Here is a 24,802-nt window from a genome sequence, read left to right on the forward strand (position 1 = left end):
CTAGACTTGGTATCGAAGCTTCCCTGCGTTAAACTCCACAAGTTACATATTGTAAAGTTGATTCTAATATTTTATCCATGGAAATACGAGCGCCATTTGGATATTTGTTTTCGATGTTTACTCCCTTCGTATCGAAGGCCAGAATATTTTGTAATATATTTTTAGGGGATTGAAAAGATTATACTCCTTAACTGGTTATAAGGTAATAATTGGCTCGGCTCAAGCCAAGCTAAATTAAAAATTAAGGTACATTGTGGCTTACATATCCAACGGTGAAGTATGATTTCATCTACGACCATAAATTTAAGCCAAAAATTAAGTTAAAAAATTTAAATTAGGGGATCCGGTCCCATTTTAATTATATGATAAATTACGTCAGAAAATGGAAAGAAACAATTAGCACTAAATTTACAAATTTCAAAGTTTAAAGAAATGAAAAAAGAAAACTGTAGTAAAATTTTACGTTCTGCCAATGAAGCTAACATCTTGAAAATTGTTTCAAATCATTTTGTTTCTTGATCTTTTGAATCCTAATCATTGATATCATATATGTCAGATGCTTCCATTAACAAAATAATCCAAAATTAACATATATATTATAGCAATCAATATCGGTTTTCTTCGCCGAATTAGATCGTCTTCTTTCAAAATGTACATGACAATAATGAATCAGCACCACCATAAAATGCCATGAAGGCTAACACGTCTTGATATCGTAGATGAGCCAGCAATCCAATCAGAAAACAAAAATGAAAAACCTTAGATCACAATATGTGATTTTTTTATCGAAAACATTAAATTAAAATCCAACTACACAAATCTAAATCTATTCGAAAAATCTGATATCTCAGATTAAATCCGAACAAATCTAGGTCCGGAGATGAAGAAGATAGAAGGAAAAATAATTATTTGGATTATGCGGTTATGCAATGTAGGGAAGAGAGAGTTTTTGGTATATTGAAGTGCCAAGGGAACACTCGCTGCCGTGTGCACCCAAAATGAGACTCCAATGAACTCCTACAAAACACGCTCCTTGCAGTGTGCAAGCAAAATGAGACCCCCTTAACACGCTCCTTCTGTTTCATATCTACGGCTCACGCTTTCCATTTTCCTAGGGCTGCTTAGTTTCCATCCATCGCTTGTTTTAGTTTGATATTAACGTACTACTGGTAGCAGGGAATTTTCTGTCCTTTTTGAAATTAAAAAGTATATGTACTCCCGCCCATTCTCCCAAATCTGTTCATGTACTGATATATTTTCAGACCCCAAGAAAACCCTTCCATTTCAAAGTTTCGGTCTTTAACCTGGTGCCGATTCTACCATACGCTGTTTCGCTAACCGATCTATGCTTTCAAACTCAGAGCCCTTTCTCTCCATCTATCACCATCTGTCTCCATTTCTGATTTTAGGGTTTTAGGTCATTAGATTTTACTTTACTTTCTTACGATTTGGTTAATTTAAGCAGGTGAAAATCAGTTCTAGGGTTTCAATTTCTGAAACCCGCATCTGATTTATTCACTTTGCATAGGTCTTACTACAACTTCTACTAGATTTAGGGTTTTTGTGAACTCCAGAACAAAGGAGAAATGTATATCAAGGAGATTTGTTTAGAGGGGTTCAAGTCGTATGCGACGAGAACAGTTGTACCTGGATTTGATCCATTATTTAATGCTATTACGGGCCTAAATGGTTCAGGAAAATCAAATATTCTTGATTCTATTTGTTTCGTGCTTGGAATCACGAATTTGCAACAAGTACGGGCTGCGAATCTTCAGGAATTGGTGTATAAGCAAGGCCAAGCTGGAATTACTAAAGCGACTGTTTCAGTTGTTTTTGATAATTCGGATAGAAATCGAAGTCCTCTTGGTTACGAGGATAATCGAGAAATAACAGTTACAAGACAGGTAAAGATATCATTTTTTACAATCCTGAATTTTGGACATGTCAATTGTGAAACTTTAACCTAGTGTGTGATGTTCTTTTTTGTTGGCTAACTAGGACATTAGTATTTTTTTTTGTTTCATTTTGGCATGATATCTGGTATGTGTTTGTAAAGCTTTTGAATTTTCTATAAATTATTTGTATTTTAAGACTCAAGTGCAATAGTGTTAATAATTTTGGCAATGGTGAATTAGGCTATGGACATCACGACCTTGTACAGTGTGTGGATTTCCTTTTACTGTTTGTTATGTTGGATATTGTATCCATCGACTGTAATGTTGGATATATTGTATTTATTTCATTTACTAAATTGCAGGTTTCGATATTTTAAAAACAATTTGAAATCTAAACAGCAAAATAGCATAGACTCCACATTGTCGTTATCTGAAGTTTATACGAGTTTACATTTTCATAAGATAATTGATATAACAGGTTTTTATTGTTGTCTGTAGATTGTGGTTGGTGGGAGAAACAAGTACCTTATCAATGGCCGTGTTGCACAACCTAAGCAAGTTCAGAATCTATTTCATTCAGTGCAGCTCAATGTTAACAATCCGCATTTCTTAATTATGCAAGGGCGCATCACAAAGGTTTTGAACATGAAACCTCCTGAGATTTTATCTATGCTTGAAGAGGCTGCTGGAACAAGAATGTACGAGACCAAGAAGGAGGATGCTTTAAAGACACTTGAGAAGAAGCAGAGCAAAGTTGATGAGATTGACAGGCTTCTTGATAGCGAAATACTACCTGCTTTGGAGAAGCTGAGGAAAGAAAAGTGTCAGTACATGCAGTGGGCCAATGGTAATGCTGAACTAGATAGGCTAAGAAGGTTCTGCGTTGCTTTTGATTTTGTTCAGGCAGAGCGGACAAGAGATAATGCTGTCAATGGGGTGGAGCAAATAAAGGCCAGCATAACTCAGATTGATACTGATACAGAAACTATAAAGTTAAATATTCAGGATATGGAGACGAACATATCAAACTTGACTGCTGAAAAAGATGCTATCTTGGGTGGTGAGGTAAAAAAATTGTCCGAAAAGGTGGATACTTTGTCTTGCGACCTTGTGAAGGCAACATCTGTATTGAAAAATCAAGAGGATTCCCTTAGGGCAGAAAAAAAGAATGCCGAAAAGGTAAGTTGGATGTTTGTTTGCTCTTTTTGCTCCTAAGGTTCTCTTTTTCTTTTTTCTTCAAGTCCATTTCTTCCTTTATATTGTTAATCAAGTTTTATCGAGTTATTTTGTCTGATTCTAATTAGTTTGGTGCCTGCTTGTCGATGTTTTGCCAGCATGCAAAAAGTATTGAAGATATTAAAAGGTCAATTGAGGAAAGGGATTCCGCTGTTAGAAAGGCTGAAGATGGAGCTGCAGATCTCAAAAAGAGATGTAGTGACCTCTCTAAGAATTTGGAAGATTATGAAAAGGAGTACCAGGTAAGCGTGTTAATGGACACTGCTCTTTGTCAAGAGATTTTGTAGATGCATGCATTTTAACCGCAAACAAGCTTCATCCTAAGAAATTAATTGTCCTGTTGACAGGGTGTGCTTGCGGGTAAGAGCAGTGGGAATGAGGATAAGTGCATGGAGGACCAATTAGCTGATGCTAAAGCTGCTGTTGGTACAGCTGAAACCGAATTGAAACAGCTGAAAACAAAAATTAGCCACTGTGAGAAGGAGCTGGTTGAGAAAAGGCAGCAGTTGAAGACTAAGGGCGCAGAAGCTGTTGCTGTAGAGAATGGACTTCGGAATTATAAAACAGATATAGAGAAGATTAAAACGGCTCTTGAATCTGTTCCCTACAATGAGGGTCAGATGGAAGCTCTGCAAAAGGTTTCGATCTTAACTATATGCCTAAATCCAATTTTAACGTTATTGTTCAAATAGCTGAAAAATCCATTTATGTACGTCAAATGACCTCAGGACCGACAGTTAGAGTTAGAGGTGGTGCAAAAGTTGAGGGAGGAGACCCGGAATTTGTCAGGTCAATCTGCAAGGGCTCAATTCACATACAGCGATCCAGTGAAGAATTTTGACAGGTCAAAGGTAAAAGGCAGATTTGCAAAGCTCATTAAAGCGAAGGATAGTTCCACATTGACTGCCTTGGAGGTTAGATACCTAATTGTTGTCATTGTTTTGATTTAAGTTGTAGTCTATTTTCAGTTACTTACCAATACAGAGTAGAAATTTGTGGAGCTTTATGCTGCATTACATTTGCAGGTTGTAGCAGGAGGCAAACTATATAATGTTGTTGTAGACAATGAAGATACAGGTGCACAACTAATCGAGAGAGGTCGTCTTCCAAACAGAGTAACCATTGTACCACTGAACAAAATCCAGCGCAATATTCTTCCCCAACAGATACTGCAGAACGCTGTGAATTTGGTTAGTAACGGAAACTTCTTTCCACATTCTCTTTAAATCTTTGTACTTGAATAAAATTACTTGAATAAAATCTATAAAAGATGTCTTTGTTTTCAGGTTCATGGGAATGCAGAAATTGCTCTGTCTTTGGTTGTGTATGATGAGGAAGTTAAGGTACACGATTTGTTCCTATATTTGGGTATGTAATTAAGTCTAATTTATAATAGTGATGATTTAGTTATGTTGCAGGCGGCAGTAGAACATGTGTTCGGTTCAAGCTTTGTTTGTAAAACTAGTGATGCTGCAAAGCAGGTATGCCCTTTACCAATGGATTTATATTACATTTATTGCCTCCCCTGATGTCACTAGTTCAAACTTGCTGACATAGTTAGTTAATAAGATCCTCAATTTGAGGTATTTATGATTGTGGAGGTGCTTCCTGGTGCTAAAAGATCCCAAAAGTAGTATCAGTTCAATGCTTGTTTGATACATGCCAGACCTGTGTTTTTTCCTCTTGGCTAGTCATTAATCAGTAATATGTATTTCCTACCTTCCATATGGATCTTTATCATATTGCTTAGGCAGGATGTAATCCAAAGTAAGTGAATGTAAGGAATATAAGTATTTATGCATACAAATGCCAGGCTACGAGATTACAATTTCATTATGAACCATTAGGTGTAAGTTTTAGTTTGTTTATCACTTTGTAATGGAAGTAAGTATTCATCACCAACTAAAGCAAAAAATTTCAATGAAGGCTACTATCACAAACCTTTATGTTCTTGAAAAGTACCTTCTCATATATTTTGTGGCCCACAAGTTATGACTGTAAAAACCCATAACTAATTATTTGAACTTGTCATGCATAATTATTCAGCCAGACATTGTGCCGATATAAACGCCCTCTATAGAGGTTCATTACGAACGAGACTCTGCACTCATTTTGATCTGATATTTCTATTGCACAATTTTGTGTAGGTGAATCAGAAATTCGATAAATCATGTGTTACTCTTCAAGGTGATATTTTTCGGCCAGGTGGGCTTGTGACTGGTGGTCATCGCAAGTGAGTAGTTGCTCTACTTGCACATTATCGCTTTTGTTTCCTTCTGTAGATTTTTATTGTTCGTAAACGCTTTTTCCTTCAGAAGGTTTATCTGTTGCAACTTGCAAACTTCATTCATTTATTTTACTGTATTATTAACATGTTTTTAGTACTTTTATTTTATCAATACTATTTTTTTTTTTTATTATTAAACATGGTTCTCAAGTATCATTTCTAACTTTACCACTTATGCTTGTAGAAATGATCAGGAATTGTTAAGGATTCTTCATGCCTTGGCAGAAGCAGAATCAAAGCTTTCGTTTCATGAGAAGAGACTAATGGAAATTGAGAACAAGGTCAATATTTTTTTCCTCTTTTTCTTCTCATGGAGTCTAACAACTAAATGCGAGCCCAGGGTTCCCATGGAACCTCTTAATCAATGCCTTGTACACTTTCCAGTGCCTTGATAGGTCCATGAGTTTCATCATACTTTTTGGATTTTTCTTTTCAAATTATCTCCATTTTATGGTTTGGTATTCTCGAAAACTCAGAGGTTTTCAATTTGCAAGGACATACACTTTACGAAGTAACCCTCCACTTCGATCTTTGTACTATCAACATTAATCTTGTGTTTTTTTGTACTACGTTGTTTTGTTTTCAGCAAGTTAGTTGTTAGCTTACAGCTGTTCTGTTCTCTTCTAGGGAAGGGTGTTAGTATGAAATGAAAAGTTGTGAACTTATAATATTTAAAGTATTTATTTTTCCCACGATTTCTGTTAATGCTGCAGATTTCCCAGCTACAACCTCTTCAAAAAAAGTTCATGGACCTTAAATCTCAGTTAGAACTGAAGTCTTATGAGCTTTCACTGTTCCAAAGCAGAGCTGAGCAAAATGAGCACCACAAGGTTCTGCTTTAAGCTTTAACACGTTAAAAAGCAATTTTTTGTTCAGTTTAGGTACTTTAAATTGAAATATTTTCGAATCCTTATGGATTTACATTTGTAATGTAGCTAGCTGAATTAGTAAAAAAGTTAGAGCAGGAGCTTGATGAAGCAAAGCAGAGCGTAAAAGATAAACAACTGCTGTATGACAAGTGTTTATCTACCGTTTCCTTGCTTGAAAAATCTATTAAGGAACATACTAATAAACGGGAGAGCAAACTTAAGGATTTAGACAAAAAGATTAAGGCAACAAAAGTTAAGATGCAGTCTTCTTCCAAGGATCTCAAGGTAAATGCTGGGAATAGGTGGTTGTGTTTACTATATTTACTTTACTGAACAACTTCCTATTTTGAGAAGTCGCATGTTTCAGCTCTTTTTTAAACAAGTCAGTACGATGTTTACATCTCAGAATGACCTTTTTTTTTTCTTGAAGTTTCTTTTTCTTTCTTGCTGTTTTTGATATAAGTGTAGTTACTGTTGCAGACTTGAGACCTATCATGTCTGTTTTCTGTAGTGACACATGAGGTTCTGAAACCCCAGAGAACAAGCCCGAAGTCTGTTTAGTTAAACAACTTCCAGAGATTCTAGAAAATATTGATTAAAAAAGAAAAAAAATCTAGAAACTGAGTTTCTAATGTCCAATGTTTTGCATCCTTGCATTACAGGTCTGAAACCATTTTTATTTGGTAGGGAAACATATATTCTGATTAGAACTAGTCTCTTAGCTATGAAAAACCATAAAATATGTTTCATTGTTTTGTAAAACAATATTTTTCTTTCCTTGTGCTTTTAATAGCCACCTAATTTGATCTTTAGAAACATGAAATAGATATTAAGATATAATTTTGTATTTAAGCATTGCTTCCCATGTTGAATGACTTAACATTATATCACCAGTGGTTTGAATGGATCATTTTCTGGTCTACCTATAATAATTGATCTGTTCATGCATGATGGTAGGAATATGAAAATGAGAGAGAGAGGCTCATTATGGAAAAGGAAGCTGTTATTCAAGAGCATGCCTCCCTGGAAACTCAAGTAGCTGATCTAGAGGCTCAGATTAGCAGTCTCGCAGTTGATGTGGATAAACATAGAGCCAAGGTATGTCCTGACGTGTTTTAGCAAGCTCGATGGAGCTCAAACGTTTACCACTTCTGCTTCTCTCATGCAGGTCAATTCCATCAATGATGATCTCGATCAAGCTCAATCTGAACTCAATTCGGTACGTGCGAAGATGAAAGAGTGTGATTCTCAAATTAGTGGCATAGTGAAGGAGCAGCAGAATCTTCAACATAAACTTTCTGAGGCAAATCTGGAGAGAAAGAAAATGGAAAATGAGGTGCAATGGCGCCTATCTTATACATTGTATATAAGTTGCCATGGATCCCATCTCGAAGGAACTACTTAGTATCAGTGATACATCAGTTCCTGTATATTTAAATTTCTTATGTTTGATATTTGATCTTATGCTGTAGGTGAAACGAATGGAGATGGAGCAGAAAGACTGTTCGTTGAGGGTTGATAAGCTCTTAGAGAAGCATAGCTGGATTGCTGCTGAGAAGCAACTTTTTGGAAAAAGTGGGACTGATTATGATTTCTCTTCTTGCAACCCTCACAAATCAAGAGAGGAATTGGAAAAACTCCAAGCTGATCAATCAAGGTATGCGTTTCAATTAGTTCTATCTCCTATCAAAGTCTTCTTCCTTGAAGTACCAGTTTCTCTCACATTGGTTGAATTTATGGGATCCAAGTGTTTGCCAGATGTTCTGCAAAAGCTGAAGGTTGAATTTGCATGCCTCACTAATCATTTGGTATTTGAATGTAGTCTCGAGAAGAGAGTCAATAAGAAAGTCATGGCAATGTTTGAGAAAGCAGAAGATGAATACAACGACTTAATATCCAAGAAAAACATAATTGAGGTATGTTGTTGCCTCTTCCAAAATATTGATATAGTGCCTGTGCCTCTCATGTTATGATAATCTGTATTAATTTATATTTTGTATTGCATCTTTTCTAGAATGATAAATCAAAGATCAAGATGGTTATTGAAGAGCTAGATGAGAAGAAAAAGGAGACACTAAAAGTTACATGGGCTAAAGTTACCAAGTAAGTTTGCAGTTTTTAGTTTCTTCTGCTGATATACTTAAATGTGTATGGGCTAAGTTTCACTCTGAACTTTTACAGGGATTTTGGATCCATCTTTTCTACCCTATTACCTGGCACCATGGCTAAACTGGAGCCTCCTGAAGGATGTAATTTCTTAGATGGTCTTGAGGTTCGTGTTGCATTTGGAACCGTGTGGAAGCAGTCCCTGTCCGAGCTTAGTGGAGGGCAACGATCTCTGCTTGCCCTTTCTCTCATTTTGGCATTGCTTCTCTTTAAACCAGCACCACTTTATATTCTTGACGAGGTATTGAAAATTCATCTTCCAGAACTTGAGTTTTGTTACTTCACTAGTCCTTAGACAGCTAATTTCGTCGATTCCTAGTCAGTAACTTCTTATTAGTATATATATAACTTCACTACGTCAGTAAACTGAAGTTGTTGAGTTACATCATGAACTAGAGGCGATTTTGCCTCATCAGCTATATGACAAACATCTAAAGCTAAAATGATTTGTGGATAATCTTTGGTTTTTATCCTGTGCCTTCGCAATGGAAACTGATTCATCTTTTTCTTCTTGATTGGTTAATATCATCTTTTTTTTCTTGATTGGTTAATATAGGTTGATGCTGCCCTTGATCTCAGCCACACTCAGAATATCGGAAGGATGATCAAAAGTCATTTTCCACATTCCCAGGTTTGTTTGGCTTACTGTTTCCATGTGTGTTTTTCAGTTTGTTCTTCATAGTAACCGTTCGGTTTGACCTTTTATTCCGTTATGCATTGTTTTTGTTGCAGTTCATTGTGGTATCCTTGAAAGAAGGGATGTTTAACAACGCAAATGTCCTTTTCCGTACCAAATTCGTCGATGGTGTTTCCACAGTTCAGAGAACTGTCGCTCCAAAGCAGAGGTGATACATTCATCTGCACTCAAATTACACCAGAACATTCGTGCGAAGGAACTCAAGTTACGTTTATGGTGACAACTGACAACCTTCTATAACCTGGTTTAGACTCTGTAATATAATGATTGTAACATGTGATTATTTTGGGACAAATTCACTAAAGATATTGGTTGCTATACCATTTATGACCCATGTAAATGGCATGCTTAAACTTTTAATCTGAAGATCTTTTTCCCTGCATTTGCTTTGTCAGGCAAACTTTTAGTAGAACATTTGACAGTATAGTGGTTGCTTAATCTGACTGACCATATTACAACTCAAAACGTCGATTTTGTGCCGTTCTGATTTCTTAGTTTGATTTCCTTTTGCACAACTAAACAGACCATATAAGATCATTTTATTCAGGAAGCATTTATCTATTTTGTTTGGATTACAACTCTAGTAACAAGATTGGTTTTTGTTTTCTTTACTGCAAAGCAAAAGATACATTCACTAAACTAGTTATAAACCATAAAATGAACACCAAAACACACCTTGGTACTCTCAACAGTAACACCAATTCTGCCACAAGACATTCTCATTTGATGAATCAATAATCATCGTCATCATATCCTAAATCATCCTCAACTCTTTCAGTCACATCATCAGCAATGCTATCCTCCAAATGATCAATACCTTCAGATATTGCTAATCCACCCAAAACCCCAGCAACCGCACCCACAGCTAAACCTGTCCCCATTCCGAACTTGCTGTCTTTCTTTGCAGGCATTCCTCCGTACTCACCACCGTAAGCAGGTTGACCATAGCTAGGCTGTCCATATGCCGGGTTCTGCCCGTACGGATGTGGATCATATGGATACCCAGAAGGAGGTGCAGCTCCACCAGAAGCATACGGGTATGATCCAGATGGTGAATAATCTCTGCCGGCCGATGAGGAGTACGGTGGTGCTGATGCCGGAGGTGGTGGTACACCATAAGGAGGTGCATAGTATGGATCCGGCGCACGGTACCGATTCTCACGGACTTTAATCTCGACTTCTAGTTTCCCGTGTGGACGACCAGATGGACGTTTGAGATGTAGTTTCCGATGAGCCCATTCGCCCATCCCAACTTCGTCAACGATTTCATTAAGAGGGACCCTGATAGAACCGATCAACGGTTTTGTATCTTCATCCGATGATCTGAGATGAACGATGTCGATGAACAAATAGGTAGAGTCGTTGATGGGTGAAGGTGAAGAATTGTAAGGAGGTGGTGGAGGTAAAGGAATGGTTAATTTCTCATCCCAGTTTGGACATGTATCTCCATATTCATCGACTTTGGTTGTGCATTTTGCTTTTGGGTCTACCCAGACAACGGCATATGGTTTGAGAGGACCGTGTTTCCAGCTGATGTTCTTGAGATCTTGAGCTGAGCATATCTTGATTTCAACTTCTAATGGACCAGATGGTTGTGATGAATAGTAGGATGACATTATGCAGATCAGATCAGATCAAATGTATGATGGTTGAGAGAGACTTTACTAACAACGTTGGAGGAGGGAATGGAAAAATTGGTGAGTTTTAGTATATATAAAGACCCAAAGTCAAGAAAAGTTCTAGAATGCAGAGTAAATTATTATTCTGGTGAAAGGATTGGATTCGGCAACAGGGAGATGGATAAAAAAAGGTGTGGAGATTATTCTAAATACGCGTTACGTACGCGTGCATCTCATGCTGTTTTCTTGCTTCTTCTATGTCAAAAGCACGTTAATCAACTACTCCAGTTGTTTGCTGCAGCTTGGATTTTTAGAAAAAAGAAAAAGAGGGGCGAATGTAAAGTTTATTCGGCAACTCCAGTGTCCAGTCATTAATGAAGGATATTCGTGATTCCTAGTTACTAATTGGAAATGTAGCTTTCATGGACTAGCAGGTAAAGAAAGAATACCCACCTCCCACATGCGGACTGAACAAAAAACAGAAATGCCTTCCTCAGTTAGTCACGAAATTGACGGGATAGGGGTACTTAATGGGGACGTTTATTATGGATTTCTAATTTCTAGAGTTATCTACTACCTGCTAATTCTAGAGGAGTGCTATTTCGTCTGTACGAGAGAGTTTATCTCATTGGCTATTTTATGAATTATGGTAAGCAGTCTCTGTCAACAGAACCAAAAAAAAAAAATGGTTCTATCCAATTTGATTTTGATTCCACCTTTTTTTTATAGAAAAAAGAGTAGAGAGCTCAACCGAGCTAACCACCCCGAGTTACAGCCAAGGTATCATCTGCGCCAAGGCTAGCAGCAGGATGATCCAACAAACGGAGATTACTAATATTACAGTTATCCATAGTAGTAGTATTGTTTGTAGGATATTGTAAAGCATTGTAAAGAGATCGGAGATTAGGGCCTTTCCAGTTGAAGTTTTGGAAAGAAGTAGAGTGACTAGCTAACCTAGCTAAATTGGCCGTAATTGTATTTTGTTGAGACGTTCTCTTGATTAACCTCCCCAAAACAAAGTCAATGGGTTATATTCTTCTGCCAGTACTTTGTAGATGATCTCCTTGAAATCTTTCTTGGACTTGAATTTGATAGAGAGACTGAATGGTTTGTAGAATTCCTTCTTCCTCTGCTGCATAATCTATGTGTTGCTGATGCAGCTCTTTCCCCCAGTTCAGTGCTAGTTGAGCTCCTCTTCCTGCTCTGTCTGAGCTACTGAGTCCTGTTGTGGTGTCTTTGATGTTCCTACCTCCCATGCATTGACCTGTAAAGGATACAACCAAGAACGCAAAGTTAATATATGATTGTAAATCACTATTAGCCATTTCATTGTTGACATGTTTAATATGTATGCTAATAGTGATGCCAAGATTTCCCCCAAGATTTCTGTTCAGACTGATGGAACTTGTGTTCTGGTCATTGGTATCCATTTGATAGAATGGATTATTTAGGATATGGCCTGGATTGTGGTGCACCCTATTATAGGTACATAGGTGTTGGGTGATCTTCAGAGCCGTTGTTGCAGCAGAAGGTTGAATATTCCTGAAGATTTGATCACATCTAGCTTTCCAGATGAACCAGCAGATGGTAGCAAAAGTAGCATTCCGGCTAGCTATGGGGTTGTTCTGAGAAAACCAGCTATTGAACCAATCATGGAAGGATCTGAAATTCGTAAAGAGTTGGTGATTCTCCCCAAAGAGATGAGCCCAAACATCAGAGGCCGCTGGACAAGCTAGAAGAACATGAGTGATATCTTCAGAGGAGTTCTTGCACAAGGAGCACATATAATTAATATAGTGCAAAATACTGGCAGTCTTGGCATTTGTTGTGAGAATGCCATAAGCACACTTCCAGATGAAAAGATGAATAGCTGGAGTAGTGTCTATGTTCCATATCTGCATCCAGGGAGAAATTATAGCATGATTTGCATACTTGTCATTAATATGCTTGTCATCAAGGGATTTGACAGAAAATTTCCCTGTATTAGTCAGACTCCATATTATAGTATCTTCAGTATCAGGGTTATGATGGGTATTGATAATGAGATTTTGTATATCTTGAGTGAACCAAAGAGCTAGGATATTAGAGTCCCACTCTCCACGAACATTGAATAGTTGATTGACAGTTTTGAGATCAGGGGGGCAAAGAGGAGGCTTTTGAATAATGCCATGTGAACCTTCAATCCATCTGTCATCCCAGATATGTATTTTAGTTCCATTTCCAATCCTCCAAATGTAGTTCTGTTGAATGCAGGTGATACCTTCTAAGATTCCTTTCCAAATCCAAAAGTCAGTTGTTTTTGGTTTGGTGTCCATTCTGATGACCTCCTGGTTAGGATAGTGAGAAGCTTTCATAGTATGCTCCAGAGAGAATTTGTCTCTTTGACTAATCTCCATGCTATTCTGGAGATCATAGCTAAGTTGAATAATTCCATATTTTTGAAACCTAAGCCTCCTAGCTCCTTAGGTTTGTTGACTGCATCCCAAGCAATGTAGAATAGGCCTTTAGATTTATCTTGCTCCTTGTTCCAGAAGAAGTCACTTTGGATATCATTTAGCTCTTTGCAGGTTCCTTTGGGGGATCTTGAAGCAGTTCATTTGGTAAACACTTGAGGTGGAAGTAACTGTTTGGATGAGAGTAACTTTGCATGCTGTAGATAGATTGGTTTTCCAGCCATCAAACCTTTGTTTGAGTTTATCCATACATGGTTTAAAAGCTTGAATCTTGCTTCTGTTGGTGAAGAGAGGTGAGCCCAAGTACTTATCAGCGCTGCTAATTCTTTGAACATGCATGGCTTCACTAATAGCTTCAGCAATATCTGGAGCAGTGTTTTTGCTGAAGAATATCCCAGATTTGGAAAAGTTGATCAGTTGTCCAGATGAGTGGCCAAAATCTTGGAAAATCTTGATGAGGTTGTTGCATTCTGACATGTTAGCTTTGCAGAAGATCATGCAGTCATCAGCAAAGAGAAGGTGGTTGATAACAGGAGCATTATTACATAACTTGGTTCGATGAATGAGTCCTTGAGATTCAGCAGATATTAGATATCTAGATAGGGCCTCCATACATAAGAGAAACAGATATGGGGATAAGGGATCTCCTTGTCTGAGCCCTCTTGTAGGTTTGAAGAAATTTCCAGGAGAGTCATTAATGAGGATAGCAAGACTGGTAGTAGAGATGCATTGTTGAATAAGGTTACACCATTGATTGCTGAAGCCCATCTGTTTCATCACCTTGATTAGAAATTCCCAGTTGACTCTGTCAAAGGCTTTTGTCATATCAATCTTAATTCCCATGGTACCATTTGCTCCTTTTTTCCCTTGTCTGGTGTTCATATGATGGATAATTTCATGAGCAATGGCAATATTGTCAGAGATTTGTCTGCCATGGATGAAGGCAGATTGAAAAGGAGAAATGAGTTTAGGTAGAAGAGGTTTGAGCCTTAGAGCAAGAATTTTGGATATAATTTTATAGGTGGTGTTACATAGGGAGATAGGCCTGAATTGAGCAGGTGTAATTGGGTTATCAGTTTTAGGGATGAGGGAAATGAAAGTATAATTCATCTCTTTAAGAATGAAACCAGAGGTGAAGAAATTTTGAACCATGCTGATGATATCTTCACCCACTACCTCCCAGTTAGCTTGGAAGAAGTTTGGTGGAAATCCATTGGGACCTGGAGCTTTGTCTCCATCCATGCTGAAGAGAATGTTTTTTATTTCCAAAGCATCAGGGGTTTTTAGAAGGATGGTGGTTCTCATTGGTGGTGATATTTGTAGGTATGAGGTCTATGAGGGATTGGTTGATAGTTATAGGTTCAGCTGTATCCATGTTGGCAAAGTGGTTTGTGAAACAGAGGTGTACATCTTTATTATTGTGAAGCCAGGTACCATTTTCTTGTTGGATGGAGACAATTTTGTTTCTTCTGTATCTTTTCTTGGCAGAAATATGGAAGAAGCTGGTGTTTTTGTCACCAAGTTTGATGAGTTGGTCCCTGCTTTTAGTCTTCCAGAATTTTTCTTGAATGTCCTGCCAATGTTCCACTTGTTTATTAGAAAAAAATAGTCAATTTTTGATTCCACCAATAGTCAATTTTTTATTCAGATTACGCATTACGATACTGCCATGAGTCGGCCCATGACCATGATGAGACTTGCATCGCCAATACTCCTACAAAGAGATGAGAGCCGAACTCCTCTGAACCTTCCTCGAACGGAAGGAATTGGAAACCGTTGTAACGTAAATCCTTCGCAGAATCCAATAGTGACCCCATAGGTCATATACCATAATTCTTAGAAAAAACAATATCCAAGGGTCAATTAAGTCTTATCCAACAAACAAGGTCGAACTTCTATCTACTGTGATTTATCAACGCAAAACCTGTGATATTTCAAGTATAAAGATAAACAATATAATGCGGAAAAAGAAATAACACATACACCAGAAATTTTGTTAACGAGGAAACCGCAAATGCAGAAAAACCCCAAGACATTGTCCAGATTGAACACCAAACTGTATTAAGCCGTTATAGACACTATCCTACTACCAATTAACTTCGGTATGGAATATAGTTGACCCCGAACTCAGTCTCCCACTGATTCAGGTACACTCGTGTTCCTTACGCCTCCTGAATCCCAGCAGGACTCCGTGCAATTGATTCCCTTAGATGACGTCACACCAACTAAGAGTTGCTTCAACTCAATTGAAGACTTTAAACCAAATCTGCCTCCCACAAATTAATCCTATATGATTGATTTCCTGATTTAAGATCAAAACAGATGATCAGATCAAATGTAAGATCTCAGTGATGGAAATCGGTAACAACTTAACAAAAGTCCGGTTATCCTCGAAATCCGGACGTATGCAATCAGAAGTGCAGCCTAGATTATTATTCACCTCACAAGTATGAAACTTATGTGAAAAGGCGAGGGTACCCAAATATACCTCAAGCTAAAACTTTTCCTACCTATAAGTCCTTTCTCCGAAAGTGATTATCTACGGACTGAGTCGAGATAAGGCAACTAATCGGTTCACACTTCGTGTGATCGTCTATGGATACGAGATCGAGACAATACAACAACGAAGTATGTTTACTTGATAAAAAAGGTTCGGACTTAACCAAACACAATAGGATTGCTTATCAAGTAAATAGGAATTAACATTTGTGTAATTTACTTTAATTATAATAAAACAGTTATAATGCGGAAATATAAAGTAAATGACACAACAAGATTTTGTTAACAAGGAAACCGAAAATGCAGAAAAACCCCGGGACCTTGTCCAGAATTGAATACTCTCAGGATTAAGCCGCTACACAAAATTAAACCAACTTCATATAGTTGAGACCAAGCAACTAAACCTATAGTTCACCTAGTTCCGTCTGTATTCCCACGCCTCCAACCTATGAATAAGTCACGTACTTGGAACAATTCCTTTGGTTCGTATTCCAAACAGTAAAGGAACAACAAATTTGTTTGGTATCAACTCTATTCAACCAAGTGATATGAGTTGGACAAAGCTCTTCTGTTTATCTTAACGTAAACTCCTTCGTCAGGTCCTTAGATCTATTTTATGTTCAATTACCGAAGTAATCGTTTAATTTTAGGCCAACAACACTATTAATCCAAAGAATTGTGTTGATGCCTATCTACTCAATTAATCAATCCAATCTATCACAAGGATAAACCGATTGTTAATCGGATCCTCTTTTACCGAAACAAGTATTGTGCGCACACCAAAGATTATGAACCCACAAATAAGAAATCTTCAATATCTTATTCGTCTTCAAATCTTCTTAGATCTTCAATAAAAACCTGCACACAATCACTTGAATCTCTTGTGATCAATCACGCACAGAACGGAGTCTGTTAACAATAGATTATCACAAGATCGTCTTTAGAACTAACAACAGTCTAAAGATCCCTGTCGAAACTGTGAACTAGTTTGAGTGAATATTATATCAGAAGAGAAGATTCTCAAGCATAAACAAACTAGGTGCAATCAAAGTTCAACCACTGTTAGTCAATCAAATCAATGAAAACAAAAGATAAACCGCAATTATCTAGTTTCCCACCAACGGTACTCGTAGAGCTTCTCAATCCCAAAGAAGACTTTAAACTGAGCGGCCGTAAGAGATTTCGCCTAATTAGGTTACTCTCCTCTCCGAATAGGCGGCTACACCAGTAACAACACAACAAAGAGGAAGTTTGTTGTTACGAAGGATTAGTTTGCAAGAAAGGCAAACTTCAAGTATTTATAGACAAGGAAGTTTGGACACCAAGGAATTTCCAAAACCGAAAATATTCTCAAGATATTCATTAAAGCACAAATTCGGTTTTCATAATTCCTGGAAATGCTCTGTCCAAAAATAATGATCGAAATCTCTCAGAAAATATCTAATTAGTACATGCCCATTACTAGTTCTTATTTTCCTAAAAATGAAGTTAATTACCATAATTAAAAGATTCTTAACTTATTTATGTTTTGATCCTGGGATTCTCTTCCCTTAGATATTAAGGAATAACTTTGGACAATTAAAGAAATAAACATTCATAGCACGTGTTCAAAGTATGTCGATATCTTAACTTTGTAAGTTCTCTTTCATACTTACAACCTTAAAACCGATTTTCCACACTTCCAAACAAGTTTAGAATTGGTTCATCTGACTTTCAAGAACTATGCGATTGATCAAATAACATTCAATCACAATCATGGGTTTAATTAACGGTTCTACCAAAACAAGTTTCGGTTCTACCTTCCATGTGAGTACCGTGCATGGTCACACTAGCTTTTCAAAATTCGGTTGACTAGGTACTAGGATCGGTTCCCCACATATATATGGTATCTAAATTATATGTGTTGCACATGTCCATAGGATCGGTTCCCCTTTGCCTAAAAACGTGTTGCACATGTTCATAGGATCGGTTCCCCCGTCTGCTATAAACCTTGCTGCACCTCATACAAGGATCGGTTCCCCTTTGTGATGTACTGCACCTCTTACTAGGATCGGTTCCCCTTTCCCATATTTGGTCGGACATAAAATCACAAACCCAATCGTACCATCTCAGGTGATTACTTAAGATCTGTTTCACTAATAAAAGTCATACCAATACATAAGTCAGGCCTTTGTGAATAGTTCTACCAAGAACACAACAAGTCGTGAACGGTTATACTCAATCACACATATTGGATGTTCACAAGATATGCAATGAATAACAATCCCAATAACGCATGGCGATTTCCTTTTTGATTCACAAGTTTATGAACTTACTTCCTTAGAACACATGTAAAACATTGTTCCCTAGGATGAAATCCTCACCTCATACTCGTACATAATCACAATAACATTCAAATGATTATGGCGATGTCTTATCTACAAAGTTTAATGGTTAAGCAATAAATCTCGTATTGTATTCCTTAATACTATGTCTATCTAGAGTTCAAATATGCTTCGCAGTTTTGTTTTCAATATGAACGACTTGAAAGATACGTTAGGGAATGAAACAATTCAAGTCAAATATCACCAACCTCAAGTGGAAGGATGATTGTTGTCGTTGTAGCTCCTTGCTTCTTCACATCTTCAAGTCTTCGCAATACTTGTAAAGTCTCATTATCCTAATACTTTCAAGCTAACCTATACGAAGTTGACTCTAGTACATAATCAAGCGACTCTTAACATGAGTTTTGATTCACTAAAATATGACAACCAAACTTGACATACTAACGCTTGGTGGGATCAACCGAGCTATGCTCTAACATTGTGAAATCACAAAATTTGAGACGAAGAGAACTTTGTGATTTCTATCTATCTTGTTTAAGTGATAAATCAACAATCGAACAAGAACATGATACATAAGTTATCAATATAAAATATAACTGGACCTGGCTTCACGAATCCCAATGAAGTCTTTGATAGTCTCTAAACCCTAAAATGGTTTCTGTAGAGAACGACTTTAGATACAACTAGGACACACCAAAAAGTAGTGTAAGGATTCAAAGATCCCAGTTGCCAAGAGTTCCCCTTACATAGACTTCAAAGCATACATTATTTTAGGTTTAAGCTAAGATAGCTTTGGAACCAAGGAAACAATATTCACCGTTAGATTAAAGCTTTGAATCTTATTCACATAAGTAAGATATACACTCAGGTTAGGTAAACCGTAACTGTTAGAGCACTACTGGGTCGAACTCGCAACCATTGCTATCTCAAGCTTGTTTGTCAAGTTTAGTTGATCAAAACTATATACTTGATTTCTAGTCTACTTATAACTATGTCTCGGATTAGGATAAAAGTGTGTAGTTGAGCTTTGGCCTTCACGGCGTTCACCAATTGAAGAATAATATCTACTTAAGAGCTTGGAGGAAATTCATCAACAAAAGGTATGTGGAGGCCAAAACTTATCTATCACTCAGAAGTCTATTATATTCTATCTTCTAATGAGACTAAGTCGTATAACCATATAGACTTTTATATTATACACATTTGATATTTCGAGCCGAATTTATCTCGTTTATCCATTTATCGAAATATGTGTTGGAAGCTTTTAGTTTTAGCTAAGTTCATCGTATTCTTGACAAGTTTAGTTGGAGACAATTTATTTGTTGGAAACTAAATATTAAGTCAAAAGATGATCATGTGAAAATTACCTTGAAACATCTTATATGGATTGTGTGAGACAATCATTTGATGTCGACTTGGGAAGTTTCGTATTGATCGATTAATCACTTGAAAATTACTTGAAGTTAGTGGTATGTGTGAGATTACCATTGTTGTCTTCCAAAGATGTTTCAATTACTAAATGAGAGTTTTAGAACTACCATGTCTATATATAACATAGGTTGTATACTTTGTATACTAACTGTGCAAGTCTAGTTCAGGTCCGGAATTATTGTTCACAAACTCTGTTTGCGAACTGGTTTACATGTGAAAATTTATGGAGGTTGTGTTCGCGTACCCTGTTTGCGAACGGGCTAGCCAAGGCCAAGTCCGGAACTCCTGTTCGCGTACGCTGTTCGCGTACGCTATTTTCTAAGCATACTTAGCTTGAATCTTAAATCAGGATTTCATCTAACGGTGAATATTTAATGCTTTGTTACTAAGCTATCTTAACTTTGATTGTAAGCGACCCTGATTTAAAAGACTATATAAGGGAGAACTCTAGCATATGGGAAACCTAATCACGACACTTCCGTGTGTCCTAGTTGCAAACTAGAGTCGATTCTCTTTTAACATAGGTTTTTCAAAACCATTATTAGGTTAACGACTTAAAGACTTCATTTGGGATCCGTGAAGCCAGATCCAACTATTTTCTATGTAGTTGCGTATTCTGCTCTTACTTGTTCTATCGTATTGAGTTTTATCTTCTCTAAGATTTACTCGAGATTCGTCTCCGATAGGTAACATATACAAAGTAATCACAACAGTTCTTCGTCTCAGACTCTTGTGATTCCGCAATAACTTCTTATGTTAATCAGTTAGGTTATTGTGAGGTGACTAATATTTCTAGGATGATCTTCGGGATTATAAGACTGGATTATTAGTTGAGTTTCCTGTTCACCTTGATTTATTGAGACGGAAACAAAACCTAGAATAGACATATCTGTGGGATACAGATTTGTTTATAAGTCTTAGACTTTGGGTCGTAGCAACTCTTAGTTGTGGGTGAGATCAGCTAAGGGAATCAAGTTCGCAGAGTCCCGCATGGTTCTAGAGGCGTAAGGAATGCGATTGTACCTTAATCAGTGTGAGACTTGGTTAGGGATCAACTACATTCTAGTCCGAAGTTAACTTGTAGTAGCCTAGAGTCTGCAGCGGCTTAATACAGTGCGATGTTCAAATATGGACTAGGTCCCGGGGTTTTTCTGCATTTGCGGTTTCCTCGTTAACAAATTTTTTGGTGTTTATATATAATTGAAATATCACGGGTTGTGCGTAGTTCAATCACAGTTGATAAATCCTACCTTGTTTGTTGGATATAACTGATTGACTCTTGGGCATTGGTATTTGGTACCGTCCAATTATTTCTCATATCAATCAGGCTCACGGATTTCTATCTATTTGATTTTATGATTGTATTGAGAAAGAGATAAAGCTCTTTGATATATTTCTTGATTGAGTGTCACTTTTAAGTTGGTGCTCTCGGAATTATATTGGGGTATAGTCTATACAGATTGACGAACGAATTATTGGGTGTGGTTGTTATACCCCTACTTTTTCAATTGATATCAGAGCAGGCAAACACACTAAGACCTCATAAGTCTGTGTTTATAGCAATCTGATTTCTGTGGACAAAAGTTTACCTCAACCTAATGCACATAGAAATATCTTCCAACGTTTTTGATTATGCAAAATGTCTTGGGTTTACCTCAAAGGATAACTGCTTAGCAGATTCTTCCGAATTCCGAGGTAGAAAACTTATGCTATCAGATTCTGATAACATTCCCTCTAATGTGACAGTTGGCACTATGTCAGAATATGAGATATAACTCACCAGAACCTTTATAAAATCTGCTGAGATTATTAATGTTCAAGCTTCTAAAATTAGATCTCTTGAAGGAAAATATGCTCAGCTCACTGATGAACTTGAGAAGGATCTTAATAGAGAACGAGAACTCTATGGTATTACTGAGTCTTTTTCTAACAATATCGAAAACCCCGTTCAAGAAACTACTCTACAACGCGAAAAAATTAGTATGCTTGAAGATATTGTTAAAGAAGACTCAATTAGAGAAGAACATTTAATCAAGACTCATTCATCAGAATTGAACAGTTTTCGTGTTGAAAAAGAGAAACTTGTTGCATCTCTTTTACTAGCCTAGGAACAATGTAACTCCTTGAAAAGAGAAAACTATGTTTTAGTGAGTAAGTCTTCTTCAGTGCCTAATTCTAATACTCATGTGGTATTACCTAGCATGGAGAAAATTACTCATAGGGAATTATCTATTGAGAAACATTTGCGTAACTTACAGATATCTGAAAAGGCTATGAGTCAAAAATGGGATTCATCAAAAGTTTCTTATCCACGAACCTGCTCATTCTGCGGGAATGGGAATCATAATGTTCTACATTGTTTTGCTAGAAAGAAACAGATTTCAGACCATCAAAATTTGCTTATTTTTACAGTCGACAGGGTAAATAGTCTGACGACGTCAATAATGGATGACATTACTGCAAAAAACCAGAAATCTCATAAAAAGAGCTTCCAAGGTCATTCCTCTAGAAATTTCTACAGGAACAATGACTTTCATAATGGTATGACTTCCTACACCACTAAAGCTCACACGTCTAGGATTTGTGAGAATTGGTCTGGCAGTTCTAAGTCTAGAAGATGGGATTCGTGTGACGAAATCTCAAGAGGTCCTAGACTTAATCCTCAGAGAAATTCTTCTGATGAAGTTTCAAAAAGGTCAATGTCTAATTCTACTGGAATAAGATATAACCGAAGGAAGGTAAGAAATACACGACACAAACACTCAAGAGGTATTTAATACTCTTCCCTCAAGAGGTATTTACACTCAAGGTAGGGATTACATCTCACTCTATTACCTAGTTTCTAGGTAAATTCATCCTTGAAACTAACTTAAGAGTTGCAAGGATGATATTTGTGGGATACTCAAGTTCGTTGTATGATATCGTCTGATCTTGTGTTTTTGAAATAAAATTGTTTTCTTCATCATGTGAATGTTGAGTCATAACTTGACTCCTAGTAACTGATATATCTTGTTGATTTTTCATGTGCTCTAATTTAAAGTAAAACTTCAAATTATCGTGTTATGAAGATTTATGAGATGACTGAGAACATATATTGTATTTCCTTATTTTGGATCTTAGCTGACCCATTAAACCTTCTCCAAAATAGTCCGCGAACGTCCGTGTACTCTTATTTCTAAGAGTTTTTATTTAGGGTTTCTTTAACAAGGGATTTTCTCTATTTCCCTTGTTCACGGATATATATATATATATACTCCATATATTTTTTCGTCTCCTTCCCTAGCAAAAAAAAATACATGGAGAGCGGTTCAAGATCTCAGGAAGTAGTCGATCTTGATATGGAGGAAGACATCAAAGAATGCAACTCGGTTCAAGAACTTGTTTTGAAAAGATTATTGCAAGGAAAGAGTACAACTCTTAGATTGCTCATCATGTCAACGATTTAGTTCATTATCAGAATGATTCAAAGGTCGAATTTGCAAACCTTCAACTGTAAATAAATCATCTAATGGATGGTCAAACCAAAATCCTTGAAAATTAAAAAATCTTGATACAAAACCAGAAGAAGCTCATCTCTGATTGCATTAAGGCCAGACATCTTGCTCGCATTATTGATCGAAAGGTAAATGTTCTAACTCACGAACATGGAGTTTCTACAGTCAAAAGAATCAAGGATATCAACGATACCTTTTATGATGGAGTCATGGAAAGGTATGAAGTTATCAAAGAGGTCTGAAATTATTTTGTCTAGGAAACTTCTTATGAGAATTTATTCTTATGTTTAAGAATGATAACTAGGGTTTTGTATAGAAATTATTGTGATTACACATAGCTATTTCCAACGATTTTCATCTTGAAATGTTGTTAGATTTATCATTTAAATTCTAAGTTATTTGGAAGATGATTTTGTAGTATTTAATCTTATTGGTTTTATATATTGCAAATGTCTTATGAGACATATATGCGTTTACGTCCGTGAATTGTGCTTATCTCATAAAGGCTCAAAATATAAGTCTATTATGTCTTTATGTGAATATTGATAAAAGATAAAATGAACTTTTTGAGAAAAATTCCGCAGTATTGATCTTTCCCTAATTCAATTTTGTGTGAAAGTACTGTATGGCTCCATAAGCTTTCTTATGTTGAGTGTTTCCGATTAAACTAATCATTAAGGTCTTCTTTTCTTGTAAAAGTAAGGTCGCTCATGTTGTTCTCTTGGGAATGACATCAAATGGGTGAGTTCTTAAATGAACTTGTGCTTAATTGTCATATCTTTGTGGGGAGAGCGGTTGTGGAATTTTGTAGGAGTTAACTTGTATCTTTATAAACTCCTTGATGAATACACTAAGTTTCGACTATGTGAAATCATCGAAACAAAGTTGATATGTTCTCTTTCTTTTGGTCATGAATTATCTCTTTGAGAATTTCATTATGATCCAGTAGTTTTCGTACCTTTGCCAATTTATATTGACAAAAAGCGGGAGAATTATTTGGTAGTTCACACTACATACATATGGTTTACGTATCATTATGTAAGAGGGAGTGGTTTTCATTATGAGATGTAAGTATTGACTAAGGGGGAGTGATATAAATCACCATAGTATTATTTCAAAATTATGATGCAATTGGATTTTGATTCAATATAATAATACTATGACACTGTATAACAATGTTTGAGAACTTTCGTTTTCATATTGTTGTGGCTACGGATCTTCAACAACAATGATGATGAGTTGAATTAGTATTCAAACGGGTACGCATACTAAAATCCCGAATTTGAATTGTTAAGCCAGTACGCATATGAGTATGCATACTAAATTCCCGGACTTCAACTGTTAAACTAGTACGCATACGGATATGCATACTAAGTTCCTGGACTTGGAATAACTTGAAACAATTAGCATACAAGTACACATATCATGTAAGATGTTACCAGGCGATTTTCACATGACCATCTTTTGACTTTCATCAAGAATATAAGATGAACTTGGCTAAAGCGAAAGCTTACCAACACATATTTCGAGAAATATGTAAGCCAGTTAAACTCAGCTCGAAATATCAAATGTGTATAATCGAAGTCTATATAGCTATACGACTTTTGTCTCAAATAGGAGATATAGTAGATAAACTTTTGAGTGATAGATGAGTTCAAGTCTCCACATACCTTTTGTTGATGAAGTTCCACAAGCTCCCCTTAGTATTTCTTCGTCTTCAATCGATGAACGTTGTGAAGTCTAAAGCTCAACTACACATTTTATCCTAATCCGAGACATATCTATAAGTAGACTAGAAATCAAGACTTGTAGTTTTGGCAACTAAACTTGAC

The 24,802-nt window shown here is 36.6% G+C and overlaps 2 protein-coding genes across 2 annotated transcripts; one reads left to right on the top strand and one right to left on the bottom strand.

Moving 5' to 3' along the window:
* Nucleotides 1–1,260: 1,260 nt before the first annotated feature.
* Nucleotides 1,261–9,532, top strand: LOC113310973 (structural maintenance of chromosomes protein 2-1-like). Its single transcript, XM_026559804.1, has 20 exons — nt 1,261–1,904; nt 2,394–3,074; nt 3,230–3,373; nt 3,479–3,769; nt 3,860–4,045; nt 4,157–4,321; nt 4,418–4,474; nt 4,550–4,612; nt 5,279–5,364; nt 5,603–5,699; nt 6,132–6,248; nt 6,354–6,572; nt 7,245–7,385; nt 7,456–7,623; nt 7,760–7,944; nt 8,110–8,203; nt 8,302–8,390; nt 8,469–8,694; nt 9,010–9,084; nt 9,186–9,532. The coding sequence occupies exons 1-20, from the start codon at nt 1,587–1,589 to the stop codon at nt 9,300–9,302; spliced, it is 3,519 nt and encodes a 1,172-aa protein (XP_026415589.1). The 5' UTR covers nt 1,261–1,586; the 3' UTR covers nt 9,303–9,532.
* A 123-nt stretch (nt 9,533–9,655) lies between these two features.
* LOC113310974 (protein SRC2 homolog) lies at nt 9,656–11,044 on the bottom strand. Its single transcript, XM_026559805.1, has one exon. The coding sequence runs from the start codon at nt 10,764–10,766 to the stop codon at nt 9,882–9,884; it is 885 nt and encodes a 294-aa protein (XP_026415590.1). The 5' UTR covers nt 10,767–11,044; the 3' UTR covers nt 9,656–9,881.
* Nucleotides 11,045–24,802: the final 13,758 nt, after the last annotated feature.

This window comes from Papaver somniferum, chromosome 9 (assembly GCF_003573695.1).
Source record: "Papaver somniferum cultivar HN1 chromosome 9, ASM357369v1, whole genome shotgun sequence".
NCBI lineage: Eukaryota > Viridiplantae > Streptophyta > Magnoliopsida > Ranunculales > Papaveraceae > Papaver > Papaver somniferum.

What these genes read in the sequence shown, in the direction of transcription:
- LOC113310973 (XM_026559804.1), top strand. Translation starts at nt 1,587, where the DNA reads ATGTATATCAAGGAGATTTGTTTAGAGGGGTTCAAGTCGTATGCGACG. An exon ending in TGGATAAACATAGAGCCAAG is followed by an intron (nt 7,386 to 7,455) that starts GTATGTCCTGAC and finishes TCTCTCATGCAG; the next exon opens with GTCAATTCCATCAATGATGA. An exon ending in CCAAGAAAAACATAATTGAG is followed by an intron (nt 8,204 to 8,301) that starts GTATGTTGTTGC and finishes CATCTTTTCTAG; the next exon opens with AATGATAAATCAAAGATCAA.
- LOC113310974 (XM_026559805.1), bottom strand. Translation starts at nt 10,766, where the DNA reads ATGTCATCCTACTATTCATCACAACCATCTGGTCCATTAGAAGTTGAA.